The 23,644-nt window shown below is 52.5% G+C and overlaps 2 protein-coding genes across 3 annotated transcripts; both read right to left on the bottom strand.

The window, feature by feature from the left end:
- Positions 1-91: 91 nt before the first annotated feature.
- Positions 92-13,342, bottom strand: Dennd1c (DENN domain containing 1C). 2 transcript variants are annotated; one of them, XM_050125310.1, is made up of 23 exons: positions 12,752-13,342; positions 11,536-11,597; positions 11,404-11,447; positions 11,256-11,305; positions 9,837-9,956; positions 8,962-9,031; positions 8,735-8,815; positions 8,574-8,639; positions 8,413-8,466; positions 8,207-8,317; positions 6,181-6,281; positions 5,859-5,904; positions 5,636-5,737; positions 5,421-5,546; positions 4,869-4,973; positions 4,378-4,471; positions 4,257-4,297; positions 3,978-4,049; positions 1,911-1,955; positions 1,716-1,823; positions 1,086-1,153; positions 767-971; positions 92-689 (listed from the first exon to the last, which is right to left on the bottom strand). In XM_050125310.1, exons 1-23 carry the CDS (start codon positions 12,766-12,768, stop codon positions 150-152), a joined length of 2,328 nt encoding a protein of 775 aa, XP_049981267.1. In that variant the 5' UTR covers positions 12,769-13,342; the 3' UTR covers positions 92-149. The 2 variants fall into 2 exon arrangements, with proteins under 2 accessions (XP_049981267.1, XP_049981268.1); XM_050125311.1 differs by lacking the exons at positions 11,256-11,305; positions 11,404-11,447; positions 11,536-11,597 and having other exon boundaries at positions 12,752-13,341.
- Positions 13,343-14,925: 1,583 nt separating this feature from the next.
- On the bottom strand, positions 14,926-21,906 carry Tubb4a (tubulin beta 4A class IVa). Its single transcript, XM_050125309.1, has 4 exons — positions 21,721-21,906; positions 20,639-20,747; positions 20,399-20,509; positions 14,926-16,558 (listed from the first exon to the last, which is right to left on the bottom strand). The coding sequence occupies exons 1-4, from the start codon at positions 21,775-21,777 to the stop codon at positions 15,501-15,503; spliced, it is 1,335 nt and encodes a 444-aa protein (XP_049981266.1). The 5' UTR covers positions 21,778-21,906; the 3' UTR covers positions 14,926-15,500.
- Between the last annotated feature and the right edge of the window lie 1,738 nt (positions 21,907-23,644).

Raw genomic sequence — 23,644 nt, forward strand, 5'->3', positions numbered from 1 at the left:
TGGAGCTTCAGGTGAACCTTAAAGATGGTTAGAGGTTGCTTCCAGGCATTAATGAGGAAGGTTTCTGAGCTGACGGAGGCCCCAGATAAACTTATCAAGGAGAACAAAATCAGCTTTATTGGGAGCTGGGTGCCTCAGCACCCTTGTTCTTACTTTTCAAAACACTTTTTCAGTTCAGCCACGCGAGGCTGCCTGACTGGGGGCCCCTGCCGGTTGGTTACTCCCAGCTCCTTGAGGGTTTGGGCTCGAGTCTGATCACTCAGGACCTGGAGAGGCTGGTTTCTGGGGCTCTCTGGAGAACTGAGGTGTGAGGGAGACTGAATGGGTTGTAATGTCCCGACAGTGTCAGGGTTGTGCTCTGTGGAGGCAAGAAGTTGGGGGCTGTCTGGAGGGCTGGGCTGAGTGGGCACTATGAGGAGCCTGGAGCAAGGGCTTTGTGGGATTCTAGGGTCCAGCTCGGTGGGAGCAGAACGCTCGGGTTCTCGGCTGCTTGGGTCTACTGAAGTGGCTGAAGATGCTGGAGGAGAGATGTCTGAGGGCAGCTCAGAACAGTTTTCATAATAGCTTGCCACCTCTAAAGATGGGGTGTCCTGCAGAGACGGCAGGTCCTCTGGCAAGGACCAGGGCTGGGCTTCCAGAGATTGTGCATCATCTTCTAGTTGCCATGGTGACCTCGCTGGGCTGTCAGGCTGGGAAGAGCAGGTCAGGGGGTGGTTGAGGTCAGGTGGGGACGGGACAGGTTGGGATGGCACAGTGAGGGTCTTACCAGGCTGAAGCAGCTCTCCGATGCCTCCTGCTGGCAGCAGTCCAAGCTCTGGCTGGCCCTTAGCCGGCCACCACTCTTTGTTTCCACGCTCAGACTGTCTAAAATCTCGCTCAACAGATCCAGTTCTCCAGACCCCAGGAAGCTGCCATCTAGAGTTTCCTCTGCCCAGGGACTCTGGGTGTCCTTGGGGCTCAAGGTAGGACTCCTGTATTGAGGATGGACATCCTGATCTTCCTTGGGCTGCTCCAGGGTCTAGAGAAATCCCTCTTTATCTGCCATGACCCTTGCACCTCCAACTTTGACCTGCTTTAATTCTTACCTCTCCCCGAGGGGTTGGGAAGGTACCCCTTCCTGTCTGAATCTCCTGCTAGGGCGGAGGGGTCTGTTCTGAAAAAGATAAGGGAGGAAGAATGGGGAGGGGCCCAGGAGCTGCAGAATCGGGGCTGGGGCTGGAAAGAGCGAGTTGGGTGTGTTAATGCTCCTCTCTCCTTTCGGCACCTGCAGCCTGAGGCAGGAGGATCATTGCAAATTAAATCCTGGCTGGCTACATAGTGGGATGTTTCCAAAAAACAAAACAAGGACTGGAATGAACCTCTGAGTTTGAGATGAGTCTGGTCTAAAAAACAAACAAACAAAATCCCTCAAACCAAGGAGCTGAGAGGATGCAACTCGGTAGAGGGCTTGCCTACCATGCACTGGGTTTGATCTCTAGCACCTTTTAAAATGGGAGTGGTGGATCAGTTCAAAGTCATACTTGGCTGTATGGCAAGTTTGAGGATAGCTTGAGCTACAGTGAGATCTACATTGAAATAAAAGGGGAATAGTTTGGTGAACACTGGGAATGAGTGGGGGATTTGGGGAGAATCTGTGGTGTGTGCACATGTATGCATGAATGCATGGTATGTGCGTCTGTGGTGTGTGTTGGGGAACAGGGGGTGGGCGTCCTCACCTGCCCAAAGTGCTGGCTGATAGGCAGGCGCTGTTGCAGGCGATCTGAGCGGCTGATGAGGCTCGGGGTTCTCAGGGAGCCCCCCCTCTGAAGGCCAGAGTCTCCATCCTGTGAAGGGATGCACATGTGGCCTGAGGTACCATCCCCACGTCCCTGAATCACCTGTGGGTGGGGAGCCCCCCTGAGTCATCTCACCTTAATCATAAGCAGGTTCTGCATACCCTTCAGGCCACTCTTTGCCTAGGACGATGACCAGCACCGTTAGATCTGCCACCCACCCCATCTTTGTATCTTCCAAGCTATTTTTGTACCTTTGACTAATGCGCAATATTCCTGGAGGGAGTCGCCCTGCCATAAACTAAAGGTTTGACCATCATGTGTTAGGGTTAAAATCAAATGGGCAGATCTGAACTATAAAAGCTGGTCTGAGCTCCAGATCAAAAAAAAAAAAAAGGATGGAAGCTGAGTAACAAAGGTAGTCGAACAATCCTGGCTGTCAGTGTGTGTGTGTGCTTAATTTTATTTATGTATGTATTTTATTTGGGGGAGTACATGAGCTATGGCAGTAGGGGGAGCAGAGTACAAATTGAGGTGTCACTTCTCTCCTATTATGTGGATTTTGGGATCAAAGGTAGGTTGTCAAATTTGACAGTAAGAGCCAGCCATCTTGTCAGTCCTAAATTTTATTATTATAAATTTTCTATCTATTTATTTATTTTGAGACAGGGTTTCTCTGTGTAGCCCTGGCTGTCCTAGAACTCACTCTGTAGCTCAGACTGGCCTCAGACTCAGGAATTTGCTTGTTTGTGGAACTCAGATGGCTCATTGCCTGAGGACACTTGCTGTTCTTGCAGAGAACTCAGGTTCAAGTCCCAGCACCCACATCAGGTGGCTCACAACTGCCTGAAACTGTTGGATCTCCAGTGCAGTGCATCCAACACCCTCTTTGGGCCTCCACTGGTACTGTACACACAGTGTATATACAAGCAGGCCGGTAGGCACACCAGCACACGGGTGTGCCCGTGCACGCGCACACACACACACACACACACACACACAAGAAAAGAAATGACAGATGAAAACCAAGCATAGAAGAATTTGCGAGCCGGGTGGTGGTGGCGCACACCTTTAATCCCAGCACTCGGGAGGCACAGGCAGGCGGATCTCTGAGTTTGAGGCCAGCCTGGTCTATAAGAGCTAGTTCCAGGACAGGAATAAAAAACTACGGAGAAACCCTGTCTCAAAAAATCCAAAAAAAAAAAGAATTTGCGAATGCTTTAAAGGCTTTAAAGTGCGTTTTGTTTTGTTTTGTGTAGATTTGTGTAGCCCTGGAACTAGTTCTGTAGACCAGGCTGGTCTCAAACTCACAGAGATCCACCTGCCTCTGCCTCCCGAGTGCTGGGATTAAAGGCGTGCACCACCACTGCTTGGTTTAAGTGCATGTCTAATGCCTGTTGGAATCAAAATGTCCAGTCATCTGTGAGTGCTCGAGACATCTCTGTCAGGCTGGAGAACAGACAGTCAGTTAAACTCTTCCCTTCTACAGAAAAAGCTGGAAGTCGTGGTGTGTGCCTGTAACACTAGGGCTGGGGAGAGAGGGGAAGCTTCGGAGCACTGGTCAGTCAGGCTAGCCCAGTCAGCTCCAGGTTCCTGTTTCAGAAAGCAAGGGGAGGGCCAGCAAGTAGTGCAGTGGTGGGGCGGCTGCCAAGCCTGGCAGCCTGAGTGTGGTTCCCACGTTTGGGACCCATGTGGTAAAAGGACGCAACCGTTTTGGTTTTTTGAGTCAGAGTTTCTCTGTGTGTAGCCCAGGCTGTCCTGGAACTCATTCTGTAGACCAGGCTGGTCTAGAACTCACAGGAGATCCACCTGCCTCTGCCTCCCTAGTGCTGGGCTAAACGTGTGCACCACCATCGCCTGGCTAATACAAGTTGTCCTCTGACTTCCACACATGCATCGCGGCACACATACTCAACATAAATAAATGTAACTGCCCAACTCCGTCTCCCCAAGCCACTAGGTGTGGTGGGGCACACCAGTTCCAGCATTCAGGAGGCAGAGACAGGTGGATCTCTGTAAGTTCAAAGCCAGCCAGGGCCACCTAGTGAGACCCTCTCTCAAAAACAAATCCCAGAGTGGACAGTGTGTAAGAATGCCAATCTCTGGCTTCTACATGCACAGGCACACACGTGCACACACACACACACACACACACACACACAACACAGACTCCCTCTGTCTTCCCCGTGGCCACCCAAGTCTCACCGATCTGTACATGTTCCTGACAGCTGGTCGGGTTTTGGCCTTCATTGAATGCAGGAGGGCATCGCCACCTTTCTGTAGGAGTTGGGGAAGCAAACACCACTGGGGAGAAACTTGGGCCCCAGAGGTCACCAGGGCTGGAGCCCACACTCCACTTCCCCCGGCCCCCCCCCCCCCCGGGTGCTTCCACCGGGTAGCTTAACAAAGCCCCTTCATGGGGACTGTGGTGGGCGATGAGGTGATGAAGTTGGTTGTGGACAGGATCAGGGATTGCTTTATTACCTTAAGACTCTCTACCCAGAGCTGGTAGGAGCGCAGGGCGCCTGGAGAAAGGGAGAGAGCTGTGATTACCAAGGCAGACCTACGCTTGGGGAGCTGATGAAGTGAGAGCCCTGGGGCTCACCCGAGGAAGCCCCACAGCAGGCAACGATCTCTTGCTCGAATTGGTCTGAGAAGCCTTCCCCAGCATTGAGTTTCTCCAGTCGGGTTTCGATGAACTTGGGGTAGGGAGAGAGGGTTAGACACAAGCACCAGGAAGTGCCTGCTGTCCCCTGAAGACATAGAAGGTGCCTCCTGAGGCCTCAGGAATCAACAAACTTAGAAACTAGGCATCATCCAACTTGGCCTCTGAAATCAAGATCTGTTCCCAAATCCATCCTCACCCTGTCCCCTAAGCCCCGCCCCTCAACCCATCCTAAGTCCTCACCTTAGACTCTGCCCCCAGGACGAAGCTGCCGTCCTTTCCCCTAAGTCCGCCCTCAGGGAGAAGCTTCGCTCCACCCCTTAGGCCCCGCCTCCATTGACAGGCAGCCCGTCCTATTCCTCACCTTAGGTCCCGCCCCAGCCCCCCTTGCCCCCCCCCTCCCACGTCCCCAACCCCCGTCCAAGGCGCACCTGCTTGAACAGCTGCAGGTGCACTGCCCTCTTGTGGAAGGTCTGTAGCGGCGACCCCGGCTTCTGAGCCAAGAAGGCTTCTTCACTGAAGGTCACCGGCTGACCCTGGAAGAAGGATTCCTTCCAGAACTCCCTACGGCTCTTCTGTCTCTCACCCTCACCATCTCCTTTTCGGCCTCATAACATACCTAGCAAGCACTGATTGGGCGCCTACTGTGTACCTGACTCCCGTGCAGAGCCTCATGGGACACCTCATCCTCATCTGTAGTGTGTTATCAGCATTAATTAATGTTGATAGTGTGGGAGGCTGAGGCAGGAGGATTGCTGCTGGGTTACATAGTGAGCTCCAGGGCAGCCTGGATTACAAGAGACCCAGTCTCAAGAAAAAAAAAATCAAGAGGGTCAGGAGTTCAAGGTCATCCTGGGCTACACATTGAGTTTGAAGCCAGCCTAGGCTACGTGAGACCGTAAACCACAAGGTGTTCTTAATGTGACTTTCCAAGGTTCCTTAAGAGGCTTGTCCCTGGGTATCTCCCCTCTCCGTTTGCTCACCGGGATGCAGACAAGCGCGTCGCGGTACCCTCCAAAGAGCAGAGCCTGGGCTTTGAGGAAGAGACGGGACACCCCTTCCCCGGGACTCAGCGCCACCTTCCTTAGCCGAAGCCTCAGCAGGGACACCTGGCAGCACAGGAGAGACCCTGAGACGGGCAGGGATTGGAGGCTCCATCTTGAGAAGGGAGGAGGAGGTGGGAGGAATTGGTACTGACTACGTCTGGGGGCAGTGCTTGCACGTCGTCAAACGGCGTCTCCAGCGTGTTAGAGTCGGCGTTCAACACCACTACATCTTCCAGTGCTTTCTCCCGAACTCTCTGCAGGAGACAAACGCGGGCTGACATTCAGAGCCCCACACAGAGTAGGGGGCTTTGAGGAACTGGAGGTAGGGAAGAGAATCCCTCCCCAGCCCCAGCCTTGGGGGTTTCAGCGGTTCACCTCAGAGAGACTGGCGTGGACTCCGATGAGGTAGGGCATGGGCGCACTGTGGAGAGACAAGAGAAGGAGGTGGTGCTTGCTTTAACCCCACCCCCTAGCCTTTTGCCAATGCTAGCCTTATGTAGACCAGGCTAGCCTGGAACCCGTTTTTTTAACTTTTGTTTTTTTAACTTTTTGTGAAATAACCTCACTGTAGACACGGCTAGCCTGGAATTCAAAGAGATCCTCCTGCCTCTGTCTCCCAAGGATTAAAGGTTAGCAACGCTCCAGGCTCTCCCTCTGCCTACCCTTCCTCATCTCCCCCAACCCCCTCTTTTCTCACCAGCAGTAATCCAGCAGGTGCGGGGGCAGCGTGGGGATCAAGACGTGCTCCCAGCGCATGGGGTAGAGCAAAGCACAGGATGCATGAACGCAGGCTGTCAGCTGTGGGGTGAGAAGGAGGGAGGTGGTGGAATTAGGCCTTAGATTCCCACTTCAGAGACCTGGATCACTGAGATGGGAGCTTAGACCTCCCCAGTCTCTCCTGTCCCCTTCATCCATTGCTAGGGAGTTGAGTGAAACTCAGACCCCTTTAGGAAGGAAGTGGAGACCAAGGTTTTGGCCATTTACAACTTCTTGTGCTCAGATAAAAAACAAAACAAAAAACTGAATTTCATGCGGTGGTTCTGCCCTGCAATCCCAGCGCTCAAAAGGTAGAGTCAGAGGAATTGCTGTAAGTTTGAGACCAGGTTCAGTTACAGAGCGAGTTCTAGGTCAGTGTGGATTGGAGTGGGACTGTCTCAGAAACAAAATAAAACAAACAACACCCCAACAAAACAGGGTGGGAGCGATGACTCAGAGAGTAAAGAATCCTGTGGCCAAGTTTGAGGATCTGAGTTCGATTCCCAGGACCCCATATGGTGAAAGGAAAGGAACAATTCCTGCTGTGGATGGAACACAGGCCCCATCACAAGCAGAGTCAGTAAGATGTAATTTCACAAAGCCAGCACCAAAGCAAGCAAATAAACAAACCCTCACACAAAGCTAATACTGAGGATGTAGGCCAGGAATAAGAGCTCGCCTGGCTCGAGCAAAGTCCTGGGTCTCAACCCAGAATCATAAAACCCATAAAACCAAAACCCAGCTAGGCAGTGGTGGCATACACCTTTAATCCCAGCACATAGGCAGAGGCTAGCGAATCTCTGAGTTCAAGGTCAGCCTGGTCTACAGAGAGAGTTCCAGGACAGCCAGGGTTACAGAGTAAGATCCTGTCTTGAAAAAAGAAATGCAAAATGCAAACAAAAGCCAAAACACAGAAACACACTTGGGGGGCAGGAGAGGCCTAACTCCTGCTCCAGGGCATCTTCTTCCAGCTCTCAAACAGACAGACACATAAAAAAAAAAAAAAAAAAAAAAAAACAAGCAAAACCTAAAATCTCTTATGAGCCCAGCATGATAGCATACATCTAAAATCCTAGGACTCAGGAGGCTGAAGTAGGAAGACTGCAGCAGGTTTGAAGCCAGCCTCAGCTNTAATCCCAGCACTCGGGAGGCAGAGGCAGGCGGATCTCTGTGAGTTCGAGGCCAGCCTGGTCTATAAGAGCTAGTTCCAGGACAGGCTCCAAAGCTACAGAGAAGCCCTGTCTTCAGACACAAACAAACAAAAAAGCAGAACAGAAAATAATAATAAAATTATGTTTACTTGTGAGTGATTGTGTGTGTGTGTGTGTGTGTGTGTGTGTGTGTGTGTGGTGCATATTGGAAGACAACTTGTAGGAGTCAGATCAGGTCCATCTTTCTTTCCACTATGTGTGCCCTGGGTATTGAACTCAGGTCCTAAAGACTTTGCTGTAGGCACCTTTGCTCCATATCACTGGCCCTAGAATTTTTTTTAATTTCTCTGTCTATCTATGTATGTATTTATGTATCTATGTATGTATGTATGTATGTATGTATGTATGTATGTATCTATCTATCTATCTATCTATCTATCTATCTATCTATCTATCTATTGAGACCTGAGTCTCATGTGTCAGGCTAGCCTCAAACTAGATATTTATTTCAGGGTGATCTTGAACTTCTGATCCTCCTGCCTTAGGCTCAGGGTACCAGGCTTGGCGTGCTGGGATCACAGCACCGTGCCTGCTAGGTCTGGTTAAGGCCATCATGGGAATGGAACCCAGGGCCTCATGCTGCCTAGGCGAAGGCTCTACCCATTGAGCTACATCCCCATCTGGGGCAGAGCTAGGTCAGGCCTGGTCCTCGGTGGATGTGCCTGTACTAGATCGTGCTGTCAGTGAGGAAGGGCCACTGTGCAGCATCCTCATTTATGAGTCTAGAGTCCCAAAGGGAGGAGGTACCGCCCTCACAGTGCTGAGCTTGCTGGCGGTGAGCAAGACCCTCCTCTCAGCCAGCAGCGCCGCGAAGAGCCCCACGATGTTCTCATCCGTAACGGCGACCACCAGCTCCGTGAGATTCCTCTGGGGGACGGAAAAACACAGCGCCTGGGAGTGGAGCCAACAGCCGAGATCCACCATCCCACCTTTATCCTTCACTCTGCGTCCTCTTTACTCACGTTCTCAGGAATAGACGGCAGGCCGGCAGAATCCGGGGCCACAAAACAAGAAAGCTGGTGGGGACATCGGAGAGAAGAGTCAGTCAGTCTGCGCTGATGGTGGTAGCCTCAACTACGGCGAGGTAGGGGCCTGTGGGGTGGGGGGAGGCAGCCCCACTCACCAATTTGCTATTCCCCAGAGTAGGCGGCAGGATCCCACACTTGCTCCAGATGGTCGAGCTGCTGCCCTAGGGGACAGGAGTAACTGTGGTTGCCCCTGCCCAGCTCAGCTGGCGGCCTCCACCGCCAAGAAGCCAGCGCCAAAGACCTGGGAGCTACTCACCATCTCTGGTTCCCCTGAAAACCCTGGTTCAGGAAGAGGGTGTCGCTGCAAGTTCTGTAGGAGTTCTTCAGCCTCTGAGACCTGAGGAATTCGGGAGGAGTTTGCCCCGAGGGTCGATTTGGGATTCTGAGGGTCTCCACTCAGGCTGTGGGGTCCTGAGAACAGCCTCAGCGAGGGTGAGGGGATGGGAGGGCTGGGGTGGAGCCTGTGGGAGGGGCTGCTCTCACTTGGTTCTGGGCTAGGAGGTCCCCCACAGTATTGAGGATCTTGTAGAACACTTCAAACCAGGGAAGGTGGCTGGAGAGAGAGAAGGCAGAGAGGTTGGGGGCTAGAAAGTGCCCCTGATGGACTTGGTGATTTTACGGGTTTACGGTTTGAGAATTTTTGCACACCATGTATCTTGACCAAATCCACCCCATACCCACCTTTTAGTGTCCCCCCCCACCCCCGCCATCACCACCTTTTTCTTTTCAACTTCATGCAAAGCTGTTTTTAAAACCTACTAAATCAGTCAAGTGTGGTGTGCACACCCTTTAATCCCAGCCCTCTGGAGGCAGAGGCAGGAAATCTCTGGGAGTTTGAGATTAGCCTGGTCTACATAATGAGTTCCAGGCTAGCCAGGGCTACACAGTGAGACCCTGTCTTAAACTCCCAGAACAACCCCCCTCCCTAAAAAAAAAAAAAATTGAGTCCACTCAGTGTTATCTGTAAGTGCATGAGTTTAGGACCATCAATTACCAAGTGCAAGTTTCCCAAGAGAAGAATGCTTCCCACCCCGCCAACCATGCTGGGATCTGGGCTGGCTTGATGGTGTACAGGTCGTGTGCCTCCGTGTGTTCATGAGCATGGGCTCTATTACGTCCAGGAGATACTTTTATTCTGGTCCTTCTGGCCTTTGGCTCTGATAGTCTCTTGGCCCCTGCGTCCAAAATAGTCCCTCAGCCTTGTGTAGAGGGCGGTGATACACACGTCCGTCCCGTTTGGGACTGGACACTCTGCAGTCCCAGACACTTTGACCAGTGTGGGTTTCCGTGTTCATCATGAGGCCTGGTGTTTGTTCCCATCTGTTCTTACTTGGTTTCAGGTCCCCAATGTCACCCACCTGAGGATGCAGAGGCAACTCCAGGCGCTGGCCCGCAGGCGGCAGAAGCCGAATCTACGGTTGCCAGCCAGGTCAGTGAGGGCGAAGGTGAATTGCTGAACAGCAGGGCTGGGCGACTCCCTGCGGGGGAGAGGCTCTGGTGGGGACTGGGCATTTCTCGCGTGATTTCCTTGCCTCCCACTCCTCCTGCCACACCCCACCGATGGCCCCTGATAGCATGGTTTCTTTGTTTGCTTGATGTCCGAGCTCAGTATTTTGTGGGTTCCCTTGAGTCCTGGAGGCCAGTCTCACAGCTCTATCCCCAAGTTGTGTGCCTTGTAAGACCAAGGACCTGAGTTCTAGCCCCTATGCCCATCTTTGGAAAGAAAGAAAATCTGGAGGCCAGGGATGTGGCTTATCAGAAAAAAGGTGCTTGCCATACAGCTTGGAGGTGAGAGTTTGATCTCTAGAGACCCACATGGTGGAAGGAGAGAACCAACTCCACAAAACTATTCTTTGACCTTCGACTCCTATGGCACAAGCATACACGCCCACCATATACACACAGTCATAATAAAGAGGAGAATTAAATCTGGTGTCCTGGTGAACACTTACAACCCCAGAGCCGGCAGAGCCAGGGAGGTAAATCATGAAAGCCCTGAGGTCGGATGGCTGGCCTGTACAGCATCCTTGAAGGCCTCCAAGCCAGTGAGAGACCTTGTTTCAGAAATTCAGGTGAGTGTGTGTTTAGGAACTGGAGAGACTGCTCAGTGGTTAGACGACTGACTGCTTTCACAGAGTTTGGCTCCCAACCCCACAAGGTGGCTCACAATGTTTGTAACTCCAGTTCCAGTGTATCTGATGCCCTCTTCTGACCTTCCTAGGCACCAGGCATGCATGCGGTACACAGACATACATGCAGGCAAAACTATCCATACACAGGAAAGAAATCTAAAACACAAAGGCAAAACAAACCAGTGTGGGGCTGGTGAGATGGCTCATGAAAAGAAAAGAAAAGGTGGCCATGTCGCGGTGGTGGCAATAGTGGCGGTGGCCAGGTGGTACAAGCCTTTAATCCCAGAGGCTGAGGTGGGCGTAGCTCTGTGAGTTCAAGGCCAGCCTGGTTTACATAGTGAAGTGAGTTCCAGAATAGCTGTGTAGAGAGACCCTGTCTCAAAAACAAAAACCAAAACACCCTAAAATAAAAATAAATAAGTAGAGAAAGGGAGAGAGAGAGAGAGAGAGAGAGAGAGAAGGCGACTGACTTCTGGGAACTGGCACTAGATCTGCCTCTGGCCTCCACCTGCAGGCCCCTGCCCCCATGAGTCCCCTCTGAGGGAACACCTGGTTTCCTGAGTTCACCAGTTCTTGGGTCCCTGTGCCTGTAAGTCTTTGTCAGGATCCTTAGACCCTGGGAGTCCCCACCTTTCTGTCCCATACCTTTCTATGTCAAAAGGGAAACAGAACCTGGGCACCATCTGCATGGCCTCCTAGAGAGAAGAAGAAATAGTAACCCAGGGCTCATGTCAGTCTTGCCCCACCCCTCTGCTGGGCAAGTCCTGGGGTGACAAGGATGCTCTCTGAATACCTGTTCCTGGAAGTCTGGAGGAAACTGCCACTGGATCTGGGGATCTGCAGGGAGGAGCAGGCTGCCGAGCTGACATCTTACAGCCCTCGGGTCCTCCCTCCCATTTTTCCAGCCCGAGCCCTTAAGACTCACCATCCTCCAGGGTGTGGGGGCGGCTCGCTTCAAAGAACCAGTCAAACGCTGCAGGGGGTTTTCTGTGGGCGTGAGGGGTCTTTAGCAGAGGGAGGGGTTCCAATTTTGTGTCTGTGCTTCTGTGTGTGTCCTCTATTCTGAACATGTGTGTGTAACTAGGTGTGTTCGTGAGGGCACCCTGAGGGGTGGAGCTGGGTGGATGCTGCTGAAGGGGGTGGAAGGGGGTAGGCAGAGAAGAGAAGGAAAAAGAGAGGAAGCTAGCGCTGTGACCAAACTTTAATCCCAGGCAGATCTCTGTGGGTTCAAGGTCAGCCTGATCTACATATGAGTTCCAGGTCAGTCAGGGCTACAGACGGAGACCCTGTCGAGAGAGAGAGAGAGAGAGAGAGAGAGAGAGAGAGAGAGAGAGAGAGAGAGAGAGAGAGAGAGGGAGGAGAGGGAGAGAGACTGGGGATACACACACACACACACACAGACAACAGAGATGGGGGAGGTACACTCGTGCCTGTGATGGTGTGTCTGAGTGTGAAAAGCACTTTGTGTGTGTGTGTGTGATTCATACTTGTGATTCTGTCTGACATCTGTCCCTTAGATCTGCAGGGCAGAGCTGCAGTGTCTCAAGTGTGTAACCAGTGTCTTGTCTTTTTTCTCCCTGTGCCTTTGAGCACCTTTACGGCTCGCCCTTGTCTTTCTGAGGGAGATTTCATGGGGTCCACACTTCACAGCAGAAAAAGGAGAGTAAGGTACCCTGGCATTGGACTGCAAGTTCCTCAGCTTTCAGAGGCCGACACACTTTCTCACGCGGTTACACCCTGACGTGGGTACCTCCAACATTTCATCATCATGCGGGTACGAGGCACCCATGAACACCCCCCCCCAAGGTTGACACACAGCCTCCCACCATAACCTCTCCCACCTCACTGCCGACCATCCCCTCCGGGGAAACTACCTTCCTAAAACATCTGCCCTTCCTGCGCATCCAACTCCTAAAATTCCTATTTCCTTTACACAGATCCAGAGCCAGGAAAGTAGAAGAGGAACCATGCATGACCTGAGCAGGTCCATGTGGGTCCATCCCTGTGGGTGGGTGGCTGTGCCTCCTGGGCCCTCCCCGCCACGGTCCTGCCTACCATGGTTTTAGTTTTTTAGTCCTCCCTCCCCCCCATCTCAGGCCTGGTCACCTTGCAGCACAGGATGGAGGAGAAAGAGCTCTTACTTCTCTGTGGATCCCATGGTCTCCGTAGGGCTGGCCCAGGTGGGCCCTTTCCCACCGGGGCTCCTGGGGCTGTGCTTGCTTGGGGCAGGGCCCCTGATCTGCTTAACTTCCTGTGTGGCTGAGAGAGGAAGTTTAACTGGGTGACGTCCCAGGCAAAGGAGGCCCCCGCCCCCACCCACTGCATGTAATTTAGGCGTCCTGGCTTCCTAGCCTAGGTGGACACAGGGTGGGTGAGAAGCAGGCTGGGAGGTCCCTCTTCACCCTTATGGTCCCCGTGGTCACATCCAGGTCCTCTTTCTGAGTCCCTTGAGTACTGAAGGTCTGTGAAGACCACCCAGATAATTTCTCCTTGTTGTGTCTCTGTTTCATTTACAGGGGTGCAACTACATTGAAGGGCAGGGTGAACGCAGGAGTCCTGATGGGGTCCCGGTGGAGGCCTGGTGGAGGCCTGGTGGGGTCCTGATGGAGGCCTGGTGGAGGCCCAGTGGAGGCCTGGTGGAGGCCCGGTGGAGGCCTGGTGGGGTCCTGATGGAGGCCTGGTGGAGGCCCGGTGGAGGCCTGGTGGAGGCCTGGTGGAGGCCTGGTGGGGTCCTGATGGAGGCCTGGTGGAGGCCCGGTGGAGGCCTGGTGGAGGCCTGGTGGGGTCCTGATGGAGGCCTGGTGGAGGCCTGGTGGGGCCTGGTGGAGCCTGGTGGAGGCCTGATGGAGGCCTGGTGGAGCCTGGTGGGGTCCTGATGGAGATGCAGAGAGGCTCAGAACTCAGGTAAAGTGGTGTGTGCACACACCTCATCCCATATACATCCCTCATACATGCACCTCATACACACACATACCTCATACACACACCAAACCTCATATACAACATACCTTATACATATACACAAGCATCTCATACACATCTCCCATACACACACACACACACACACACACACACACACACACACACGCACACCCTCATACACCTACCTCACTGAGAGAAGCCACAGAACTGACCAAAGACAAGCCTGGGCGTTACCGACCTTAGGGTCCCCATCTGTACCCGAGGACACTGGAGGCGTGGCTCAGTAGTTGAGAGCGAGGACTGCTCTTGTACAAGATGCAAGTTCAGTTTCCCGCACACATGGGTGATTCACAACAGCTTCAGTTCCAGGGGCTCTGATGCCTCTGGTTTCCATACACCCATGCATATAATCAAAATTAAAGCCAGCAAAATATTTAAAAAAATATATAAAATGATTAAAGACAAGTAAAGTGGGGTTACCCTTCCTTGAAAAGCCAATTAAAACAGCGCAATTAGCCACAACTTTAATCCCAGCACTCAGGTAGGCAAAGGTCTGTGAGTTTGGGGCTAGCCTGGGCTAATAGTGAGTTCCAGGATGGCCAGGGATACATAGTTAGAGCCTGACTCAAGAACACCAAGAAAACCAACCAAACCATACTGCAGAAAAAGGAGATGTATTCCGTGTGGCCACATTGGGAAGAGAGACAACGAAATCCAGGGGCCCCTCAGGTCCATTTTTCCAATGTGGGCCACACTCAATAAATCTTACTTGACTTCTTAGCATACAGACTGTAGCCCCACTTTTAGTAACAAGGGAAGAGAGTAGACACCATGTTCCTGGTGTGCAAACTCTAGTTCACGGATAAGGGATCTAGCCTGCTCTGCAATCCCCGTACCCCACCACCCCAAGATCTGGTCTTTGCTAAGTTTCAGACCTGGTCCAACATAGCAAAGAGGATCTGGCCTTCAGGCTCTCCCAGCATCCCTCAGTCCCTGCGCGCTACAGGGTGTGGCTGGCATATCCTGCTCTACTCTGAGCTCTCCAGTCCAGGGGCTGGGCTGCCCTCCCCCAGAGGCTCTTCCTTATATAATCCAGACATTTTAGTTGCACACCTTTTTTTGGACCTCCTGGCCGCTCCACTTGGCTCCCTTCCCCGTCTCCTCACATGGCCAGCTCTGTCTGGTCCTGTCTACTCTGGACTCTCCCAGATGCCCCTCCACACATCTACAATAGACCTTCTCTCCCACCACATGGAGGAGCAATCATGTCCTTCCGTTCTTCTTTCTCTTCTTCATTCAGTCTTCAGTGCCCCCCCCCGGCCCCCCGTGGGCCAATCCCCTCCCTGACTGCTCTCAGAGAAGAAAATAAATTGAACAGAAAGCCACATCAAAGCAATGACTCATTTATTGATTGGGGGTGTGTGTCAGCAGATGCAGGGTAGGGTGGCCAGCGGGGAGGAGCTATCTCACCCCAGGCCACAGGCCTCTCTTTCCTCTCCCTCCAGTTCTTCCCTGGTAAAGCCAAGCTGAACTAAGGCACAAGGGCAGGGACACACGGGGTCTCACAGGAGCTGGGTCAGGATGGGGGAGCTGTGAGGTCAAAGGTAAGGCAAGGTGAGGGGGTTGGGGCGTGGGTAAAAGGTAAGTCAAGATCTAGAGAATTCTCTGGGATTATCAGGGTTGGAGAATAGTTCGGGAGCGCAGGGGAATAGCCTCACGACTGTCAAGACCCAAAGAAGTGAAGCCTGTGTGGGGGCTTATGGGTATTAGAAGAGCTGGGCAGGGGTGGAGGGAAAGTGGGGTTCAGGGGCTAAAGGGGAAACAAATAGAAGCAACCTGGGCTCTGGGCTTGGTCGGTGCTAGTAGGGCCATGACGAGGATGCTCATAGGGTCTGAGGGGAGGAGGCAGCTTGGGGCAGGGTCAAAGCTTTACTGGTCTGCCCCAGCGGCAGTGTGATGGCAGGAGGCCTAGGCCACCTCCTCTTCGGCCTCCTCCTCGAACTCTCCCTCCTCAGCAGTGGCATCCTGGTACTGCTGGTACTCGGACACTAGGTCGTTCATGTTGCTCTCCGCCTCAGTGAACTCCATCTCGTCCATGCCTTCGCCCGTGTACCAGTGCAGGAAGGCCTTGCGCCTGAACATGGCGGTGAACTGCTCCGAGATGCGCTTGAACAGCTCCTGGATGGCGGTGCTGTTGCCGATGAAGGTGGCTGCCATCTTCAGGCCCCGGGGTGGGATGTCACACACAGCCGTCTTGACGTTGTTGGGGATCCACTCCACGAAGTAGCTGCTGTTCTTGCTCTGCACACTTAGCATCTGCTCGTCCACCTCCTTCATGGACATCCGTCCCCGGAAGACGGCAGCCACGGTCAGGTAGCGGCCGTGTCTCGGGTCACACGCGGCCATCATGTTCTTCGCATCGAACATCTGCTGAGTGAGCTCAGGAACGGTGAGGGCCCGGTACTGCTGGCTGCCCCGGCTGGTCAAGGGTGCGAATCCCGGCATGAAGAAGTGGAGACGAGGAAAGGGTACCATGTTCACCGCCAGCTTGCGAAGATCTGCATTGAGTTGGCCCGGGAAGCGCAGGCAGGTGGTCACCCCACTCATGGTGGCCGACACCAGGTGGTTGAGGTCCCCGTAGGTGGGGGTGGTGAGCTTGAGCGTGCGGAAGCAGATGTCGTACAGGGCTTCGTTGTCAATGCAGTAGGTTTCGTCGGTGTTCTCCACCAGCTGGTGCACAGACAGCGTGGCGTTGTAGGGCTCCACCACCGTGTCAGACACCTTGGGCGACGGCACCACGCTGAATGTGTTCATGATCCTGTCGGGGAACTCCTCCCGGATCTTGCTGATGAGTAGGGTCCCCATGCCGGAGCCAGTGCCACCACCTAGCGAGTGGGTCAGCTGGAATCCCTGGAGGCAGTCGCAGCTTTCGGCCTCTTTGCGCACCACGTCCAGGACAGCATCCACCAACTCCGCGCCCTCGGTGTAGTGACCCTTGGCCCAGTTGTTGCCGGCTCCGGATTGACCTGGGAAGGGGCAGGTTTGGATTCTCAGGCATGGGGAAGCGTGGACCCTCCAAACGGTCAGTGCTGCACCCTAGCGTCTGAATCATTAGACCAGAAAATGACAAGGGTGCGTGGCCCGGCTAGGAGGGTAGAGCCCTGCCTTGCACGCGGGAGGCCCTGGGTTCCTTGCCAGAGCAGAAGCCAGATGTGCTGGCTTCACCTGTCATTGCAGCACTCAGGAGGTGGCTACAGGAGGATCAGAAATGCAAGACTAGCCACAGCTACATAGTAACTCTGAGGCCAGCCTGGGCTACATGATGCCCTGTCTCAGTAATTAGTAATAATGAAAAGACTGGTAGAATAATGGTAGCATTATTGTTATTTTAATTATTGAATTTACTTTTGGGGATTGTGGTGGCTAATTTTATTTATTTATTTATTTATTTATTTATTTATTTATTTATTTTGGTTTTTCGAGATGGGGTTTTGCTGTAGCTTTGGAGCCTGTCCTCCCGAGTGCTGGGATGCTGGATTAAAGGCGTGCGCCACCACCTCCTGGCTTTATTTATTTTTATTTTAGTAGAATTATTTTAGCTGTGTATACTGGTGTGCGCCTTCAATCTCAGCACTGTGGAGGCAGAGCAGGCAGAGCTCTGAGAATTCAAGGTCAGCCTGGTCTCCACAATCAAGTTCCAGGACAGCCAAGGTTACAGAGTTAGACTTTTTTTTTTTTTAAATGAACAAACAAACAAAGCTCTATTTTTATGTGTGTACATGTGAGTTCATCAGAAGAAGGTGTGGATCCCCTGGAGTTGGAGTTACAGGTGGTTGTGAGCCGCCTGATGTGGGTGCCGGGAATCTTCGGGTCACTTGGAGGAGCTGCAAGTGCTCTTAACCATGAAGCCATGCCTCTAGACCCCCAGTTGTTTTTCTTAGGTGGTTTTATCTACTTATTTTTTTTTTGAGACAGGGTGTCTTTGTGTAGCCTTGGATGTCCTGCAGTTCACTTTGTAGACCAGGCTGGCCTCAGAGACACAGAGATCCGCCTGTCTCTGCCTCCTGAGTGCTGGCATTAAAGGCGTGTGCCACCACCGCCCGGCTACTTTATTTTTTATACAGGTTCTCACCATGCAGCCCTGGCTGCTCATGAGCCCTGCCTCTGCCTGTTAAGTGCTGTGCTGACTGGGATATGCTGCCACGCCGAACTTGGATCATTTGTTTATTTACACGGGGTCTCCTGTAGCCCAGGCTGGCCTCAAACCCCATGCGTAGTCAAGGAAACCCTCCTGCTCCACTGAGCTCTGAGCTGTTGACAGATATCAGGAAACCATGGGACCCAGGGATTTGTGCATGCCAGGTGAATGCTCACCCAGCCCTCTTCCCTCCTGCCTCTGCTTCCATCTGTTCCCCTCACTTCCTCTGCCCCAGCCACAGAGGCCTCCTGGTGGCTTCTCCATAATACCAGGCTCCAGATTTATTTTATAGTCAAGACATAAGAATCATACACATTTGTGGAGGGCCACACTGCTTTTGGATACAGGGCTATACTGTCCAATGTTTGAATTAGGATAAAGAGAATTACTCCCCCCCCCATCACTGTTTTATTTATCTTAAAAACATTTAAAATCTTTTCCTTCAACTGCTTGAGATCCTGTATATTGCCACTGTCTGCAGTCACCCTATGTAATAATACAGCACAACTATTATTATTAACAGCAGTCAGGTGCAGATGGTGGTGGCGCACGCCTTTAGTTCCAGCACTTGGGATGCAGAGGCAGGCAGATCTCTGTGAGTTCGAGGCCAGCCTGGTCTACAGAGCTAGTTCCAGGGCAGGCTCCAAAGCTACAGAGAAACTCTGTCTTGAAAAGCCAACCCCCCAAAAAAACCAAAACCAAAACCAAGCAGCAGTCATTTAGTATAATAATAGGCATAAATAATAACTGTCACTTTACTATCAAGCAATCATTATTAAGATATGATTAATTTAATTATATGGTTATATTCAAAATATTATTTTATTCTTTTATTTATTTAATTGAAAATTTTTTTCCAAGACAGGGTCTCTTTATGTAGCCCTGGCTGTTTTGGAACTCCTCAGGTTGGCTTCGAACTCAGATCCTCCAGCCTCTGCCTCCTGAGTGCTGGTTTATTCAAATTTTTTTTTATGTGTGCGGGTGTTTTGCCCGCGTGTTTGTCTGTGCACCATGAATGCAGCGCCCTCAGAGGCAGGAGCTGAAGATGGCTAAAGGGCCACCAGGGTTCTGAGAGCCAAACAGGATCCCCTGCTAGAGCTGATTGCTGTTAACTGTTAAGCCATCTCGCCAGCGTCGATTATTATGCTATAATAATTACTATAGTTAATAGTGTTTCAATTTTGCCACAGTTTCATCCAGAAGCTAGAAGGCTCCTATAAAAAAACTAAATAAAACATGCCCTATAAACTTGAAAATCTCTTGCTTTCTCACAGTGCCCAGACCCAGCTCTGGCCTTTCACGTCTGTGTTTCCTGAGGCGGCGACTAGAGGGCGCCCGTGAGCTGAGTCCATCTGTCCCGTCCCTTCCCAGCCGCCCCCCCCCCCCCTTCCTCCAGGCCCGGCAGCCAGCAAGTTCTTCTGGCCTTTTCTTCTGGCCTTGCCTTGTTCCCTCCTCCCTCCTTCTCCATCTCCCTTCATTCCCTCTGCTAATGTCACGCGGGCCTCCTTGATGCCCCTCTATCAGCCCCTCTGTCAGCTCGGAGACCTTTGCACTGGCCAGTCTGGCTGCCTGGAATTCCTTCTCCACCGGTATTCACATGTCCCCTGCCTCACCTCCAGGGGGCCTCTGCTTCAAGTCACCTGTGTAAGAGTGAGTGCCTCTGTGTGTGTGTATGGGGGCCAATGTCTGGTGTCTTCCTGTCTCTCCCACCTTATTTATTTATTATTGAGACAGGGTCTCCTGCATTGCTAGACTGGCTGGCCAGTGAGCTCCAGTGTGTCACTTGTCACCGCCCTCCCCAGAGCTAGGGTACAGACATGAATCCCTGTGCTTGTATTTTTAAATTGGTGCTGGGGTTTGAACTCACCTCTTATTCTTGCACTCTGAGGACTTTACCAACTGAGTCATCTTTTGAATCTTCCCCTTTCTTTTCTCTCTGCCTCCCTTCCTTATCTCCTCCTCCTCTCTGTCTCTCAGACACACACTCTGTGCGCATGCTCTCTGGCCCACCTCACTTTTTATATCTTTCTCTTTTCAGTCATTTCCGGATGCTCCACACTACACAGGCACAAGTTACCTTCCACAAACTTTGTATCCATCCAAAAGGGAAACTCACTTGTCAAGGCCAGTAGCTGGGGCTGCAGCTGGGAACAAGACAGTCGCCTGCTTGCTCCCACCCTGCCCTGCTGATTCACGGGGAGCTGACATTCTAAGGACGGAGGCTGGAGGTGAACGGCCAAACACCAGCCCTGTGTCACGGATTCAGAGCCCTTCTAGAAGACAGTGCATTGTCTGCATAGAACCTGCTCATATCCTTCCTTCCTATGGATGCCTTCTCCAGACGGCTGGGGCTCAGTGGCGATAGAGCTCCTTCTGCATGCATGAAGCCCTGGGCTCCAACCCCAGCATCACAGAAACTCACCTGGCATCTCAGAACTGGGAAGGTGATGGCGGGGAGTCAGGAATTCAGGGTCATCTTAGGCTCCATAAGTTAGTTCAAGGCTAGCCTCAGCTATATGGAGAGTTGGAGGCTAGCCTAGACTAGGCTGGTGTCCCTAATCAAATCTCCAACTGCCCTGTCCACTCTGAGTCTGCAGTAATCGGCTCTTTGATGCTAGCTAGAAAGGAGAGGAAACATGTTGTGCGCCCACAGTGGAGAGGGACTTACCAAACACAAAGTTATCTGGCCGGAAGATCTGGCCAAAAGGGCCAGAGCGGACGGAGTCCATGGTGCCAGGTTCCAGGTCAACCAGCACGGCTCTGGGAACATAATTCCCACCTGTGGGGATGGCAGATGGAAGATGGCTGGGGTGAGGGTCAGGCCCAGCAGGCTCCAGGACATATCCTGTCCTTTCTTGCCAGTCCACACCCCCACAACAGAAGGCGTCCACCTTGCTAGCTGCCCTACCTGTGGCCTCATTGTAGTAGACATTGATTCTGTCCAGCTGGAGGTCACTGTCCCCACGATAGGTCCCGGTGGGGTCGATGCCGTGTTCGTCGCTGATTACTTCCCAGAACTAGAGAGACGTGTGTGATGGCAAAGTTGAGCAGATTTTCCTTTTGCTGTTGTTATCATTTAAAAACAGTTTATTTTTAAATAACATGCTTGAACGGAGGTCAGAGGACAACTTGCCAGAGGCGGCTGTTTCCTTCCGACATTTGCGTCCTGGCCATCAGACTCAGGTTGTCGGACTTAGGAGCCATGTTGCCTGCCCTATTGTTTGTTTGTTTGATGTTGGGGTTGGCGATGGGAAGGGTTGAGTAGGTTTTTTTTTTTTTTGCAAAAATTTATTATTTTTTAGGCGGGGTCTTCTGTAGCCCAGGCTGGCCTGAAATCACTAGTTAGCCTAGGGTAATACTGAACTCCTGACTCCACCTTCCTAGCGGCTGGGGTGACAGGTGTGTACCACAACACCCAGTTTATTTATGTATTTATTGGCACGGGTTTTTACATAGACCAGGCTGGCCTCCCACTTACTCTTTATGGGAGGCTGTTTTGGGGCTCCTGCTTCTACCTCCCAAAGTGGGTCACAATGATAGCCGGGAAGAGCTGAGGATGCTGTGTCTGGAACACCCTTAGCGCCACTTCTCCAATTGTTAACCGTCCTCCCGCGGGGTGACTGGGGAACTCAGAGGCACAGCTAAGCGTGAGCCAGCAAGAAGCAAGAGAAGTGGGGGTAGGGACAGGCCGGGGCCCCACCAGAGACTCTTGGTGCCAGCCCATCCCGGAGGCTGCCCTGGGAGGAGGGGCCGTACCTCTTTGTGCCTGCAGCTGATGGTGACAGTGGCCCAGCTGTGAGGCCAGCTGTGGCCAAGGGACACAAGGCCAGGCCCTGCCCCCATCACCGGCCCCTTTGTTCCCGGCCTGGCTCTGCCCTGGCTCCCCTCCCCCACCACCCTGAGATGCAGAATTCCTGGGCGAGTCTTAAGGGAGCTAAAGACCCCTCTCTGTGTCCCTCCCGTCGCCACCCCCTCTCCAGTTCTGCGCACCTTGGCCCCGATCTGGTTGCCGCATTGCCCGGCTTGCAGGTGCACGATCTCCCGCATGGTGGTGGCGTTGCTGGTAGCTGCTGATGGACGGGTATCGATGGACCGCTGTGGCTTTGGCTCTGTAGACTGGATGAGGTGGCTGCAGAGCTGTCTCTGAGCCTCCGGGCGCCTCTATTTCAGCAGAGCAGTACCCACGTCACGGCCGGGTCACCCGCGAGCTCCGCCTCCTGGGCCCGCCTGGGATGCTCGCAATGAAGGATGGAAGGGTGGAGGGAGGATATAGGGAGGGGCCCGAGGATGCAGGAATCTCCCTCGACCCCACCATGCCCAGACCTCGGCAAGCGCCTTGTCTGATGTATCCTTATTCCAACTTCCAGGTGCCATCAGGGACTTTTTGTCCCTCTCCACTCTGGTTTCATGGGGACTGCGTGGAGAGGTCAACACTATCTAGGACCCACCACACCCCAGCCCCTGCCTCAGTGTCTCTGTCTGCTTCTCTCCTCTCCATCCCAATCGAGCAAGCAAGCCCAGCTACTTCCTCAGACCTTTTTATAGGCAGGGAAGGGTGGTGGCTCTGAGCTCCAGGATCTCCAGAGTCGCTTGGTTTCAGGGTGGCAGGTGTGTGGGGGAGATACCCTGGCTCATGGTGTGTGTGTGTCTTCTGAAACCTTCTACAGCATTCCTTTTCTGTTTGTGCATGTTGAGGACAGTTCTGGAGGAGCCCTGGATGGCCCTAGAACTCCGTTGTGTCTCTTGAAAGATGGATACCACCCCAGGAGGGCTTGAGGACTGGCATAAGTGGGCTAACACACACATCTAGACCCCACAAACAGCAGGTTGCACTCCACATCAATATGTCTTTGCTTCAGTGTTGATAATTATTTCTTTAATTGCAGGGTTTCCTATGTAGCTCAGGCTAGCCTGGAACTAACTATGTTGCCCAGGCTGGCCTTGAACTCATGATGTTCCTGGCTTCAGCCTCTGTAATGCTGGGGTTGATCAACAACATATCTGGCTTCAAAGTGACATCTAAAGCCTCTTTTCGAGTCCATGAGTTTGCCTGACTTTTGGAAGTCAGAGGGCAGCCGTGCATGTCGGTCTTTATCTCCCATCTTGTTCCACAAAGGGTTTTTCTTCTTGTTGGCCATGGGCTGCCAGATTCTTGGGGTACCTCTGCTTTCACCTCCCACTCTCTGCAGGGACTTCCTGCTGTGTTCCTGGCTTTTATGTGAGTTTAAGGGATTTGAACTCTGGTCCTCACGTATGTGCAAGTGCTTTCACCCATCCAGCCACCTCCACAGCCCCTCTGCCATCTGAGATAGAGTTTCATGAAGCCCAGACTGGCTCTCCAATTGATAAGTAACCCAGGGTGGCCTTGAACTCCTGATCTTTCTGCCTCTACCTCCCGAGTGCTGGGATGTCAGGTGTGTACCACCATGTCCTGGGTTTATATGGTGTTGGGGATAGGACTCAGGGCCTCATGCATGCTGGGCAAGTGTTTGATCCATCGAACCCCAGTTCTCCCTCACTGCAGACCCAAATGTGATATTGCCAATATCAAGGCAATATTAGGCCAAGGACTGAAGTTTCTTTCTCCCTCAACCATCTCCCTCTCTTCTGCCCTCCCTCCCGTCCTCCCTTTCTTCCTTTCTTAGTCAGATTCACCCCCAGACCAACCTCCACCTCCCCAAACCTCCCAACTTCAAGCCTTCCTGTTTTGTTTTTTATTTCATTTATTTATTCATTTTTATGTAATGTGGGATTTCCCTCTGTATGCTGTGATTACCATTGGTTAATTAAAAAAAAAAAAAACTGTCTTGGGCCTGTGCAGGGAACAGAGCTGGGGAGGGAGGTGGTGAGGGAAACTAAACAGAATGCTGGGAGGAAGAAGGTGGATTCAGAGAGAAGCCTTGTAGCCCGGCTG

The sequence above is a fragment of the Alexandromys fortis genome, unplaced genomic scaffold (assembly GCF_014885135.2).
Source record: "Alexandromys fortis isolate MF-2015 unplaced genomic scaffold, M_Fortis_MF-2015_v1.1 scaffold_243, whole genome shotgun sequence".
Classification (NCBI taxonomy): Eukaryota; Metazoa; Chordata; class Mammalia; order Rodentia; family Cricetidae; genus Alexandromys; species Alexandromys fortis.

Excerpts from the sequence above, each read along its gene's own strand:
- Dennd1c (XM_050125310.1), bottom strand. Across the intron at positions 4,472-4,868 it reads ACCTGCAGCTGTTCAAGCAG|TTCATCGAAACCCGACTGGA; the intron begins GTGCGCCTTGGA and ends CCCTACCCCAAG. Across the intron at positions 1,824-1,910 it reads AGAACCTGCTTATGATTAAG|GATGGAGACTCTGGCCTTCA; the intron begins GTGAGATGACTC and ends ATCCCTTCACAG.
- Tubb4a (XM_050125309.1), bottom strand. The coding sequence starts at position 21,777 with ATGCGGGAGATCGTGCACCTGCAAGCCGGGCAATGCGGCAACCAGATC. Across the intron at positions 20,510-20,638 it reads CTACTACAATGAGGCCACAG|GTGGGAATTATGTTCCCAGA; the intron begins GTAGGGCAGCTA and ends CCATCCCCACAG. Across the intron at positions 16,559-20,398 it reads GCCAGATAACTTTGTGTTTG|GTCAATCCGGAGCCGGCAAC; the intron begins GTAAGTCCCTCT and ends GCCCCTTCCCAG.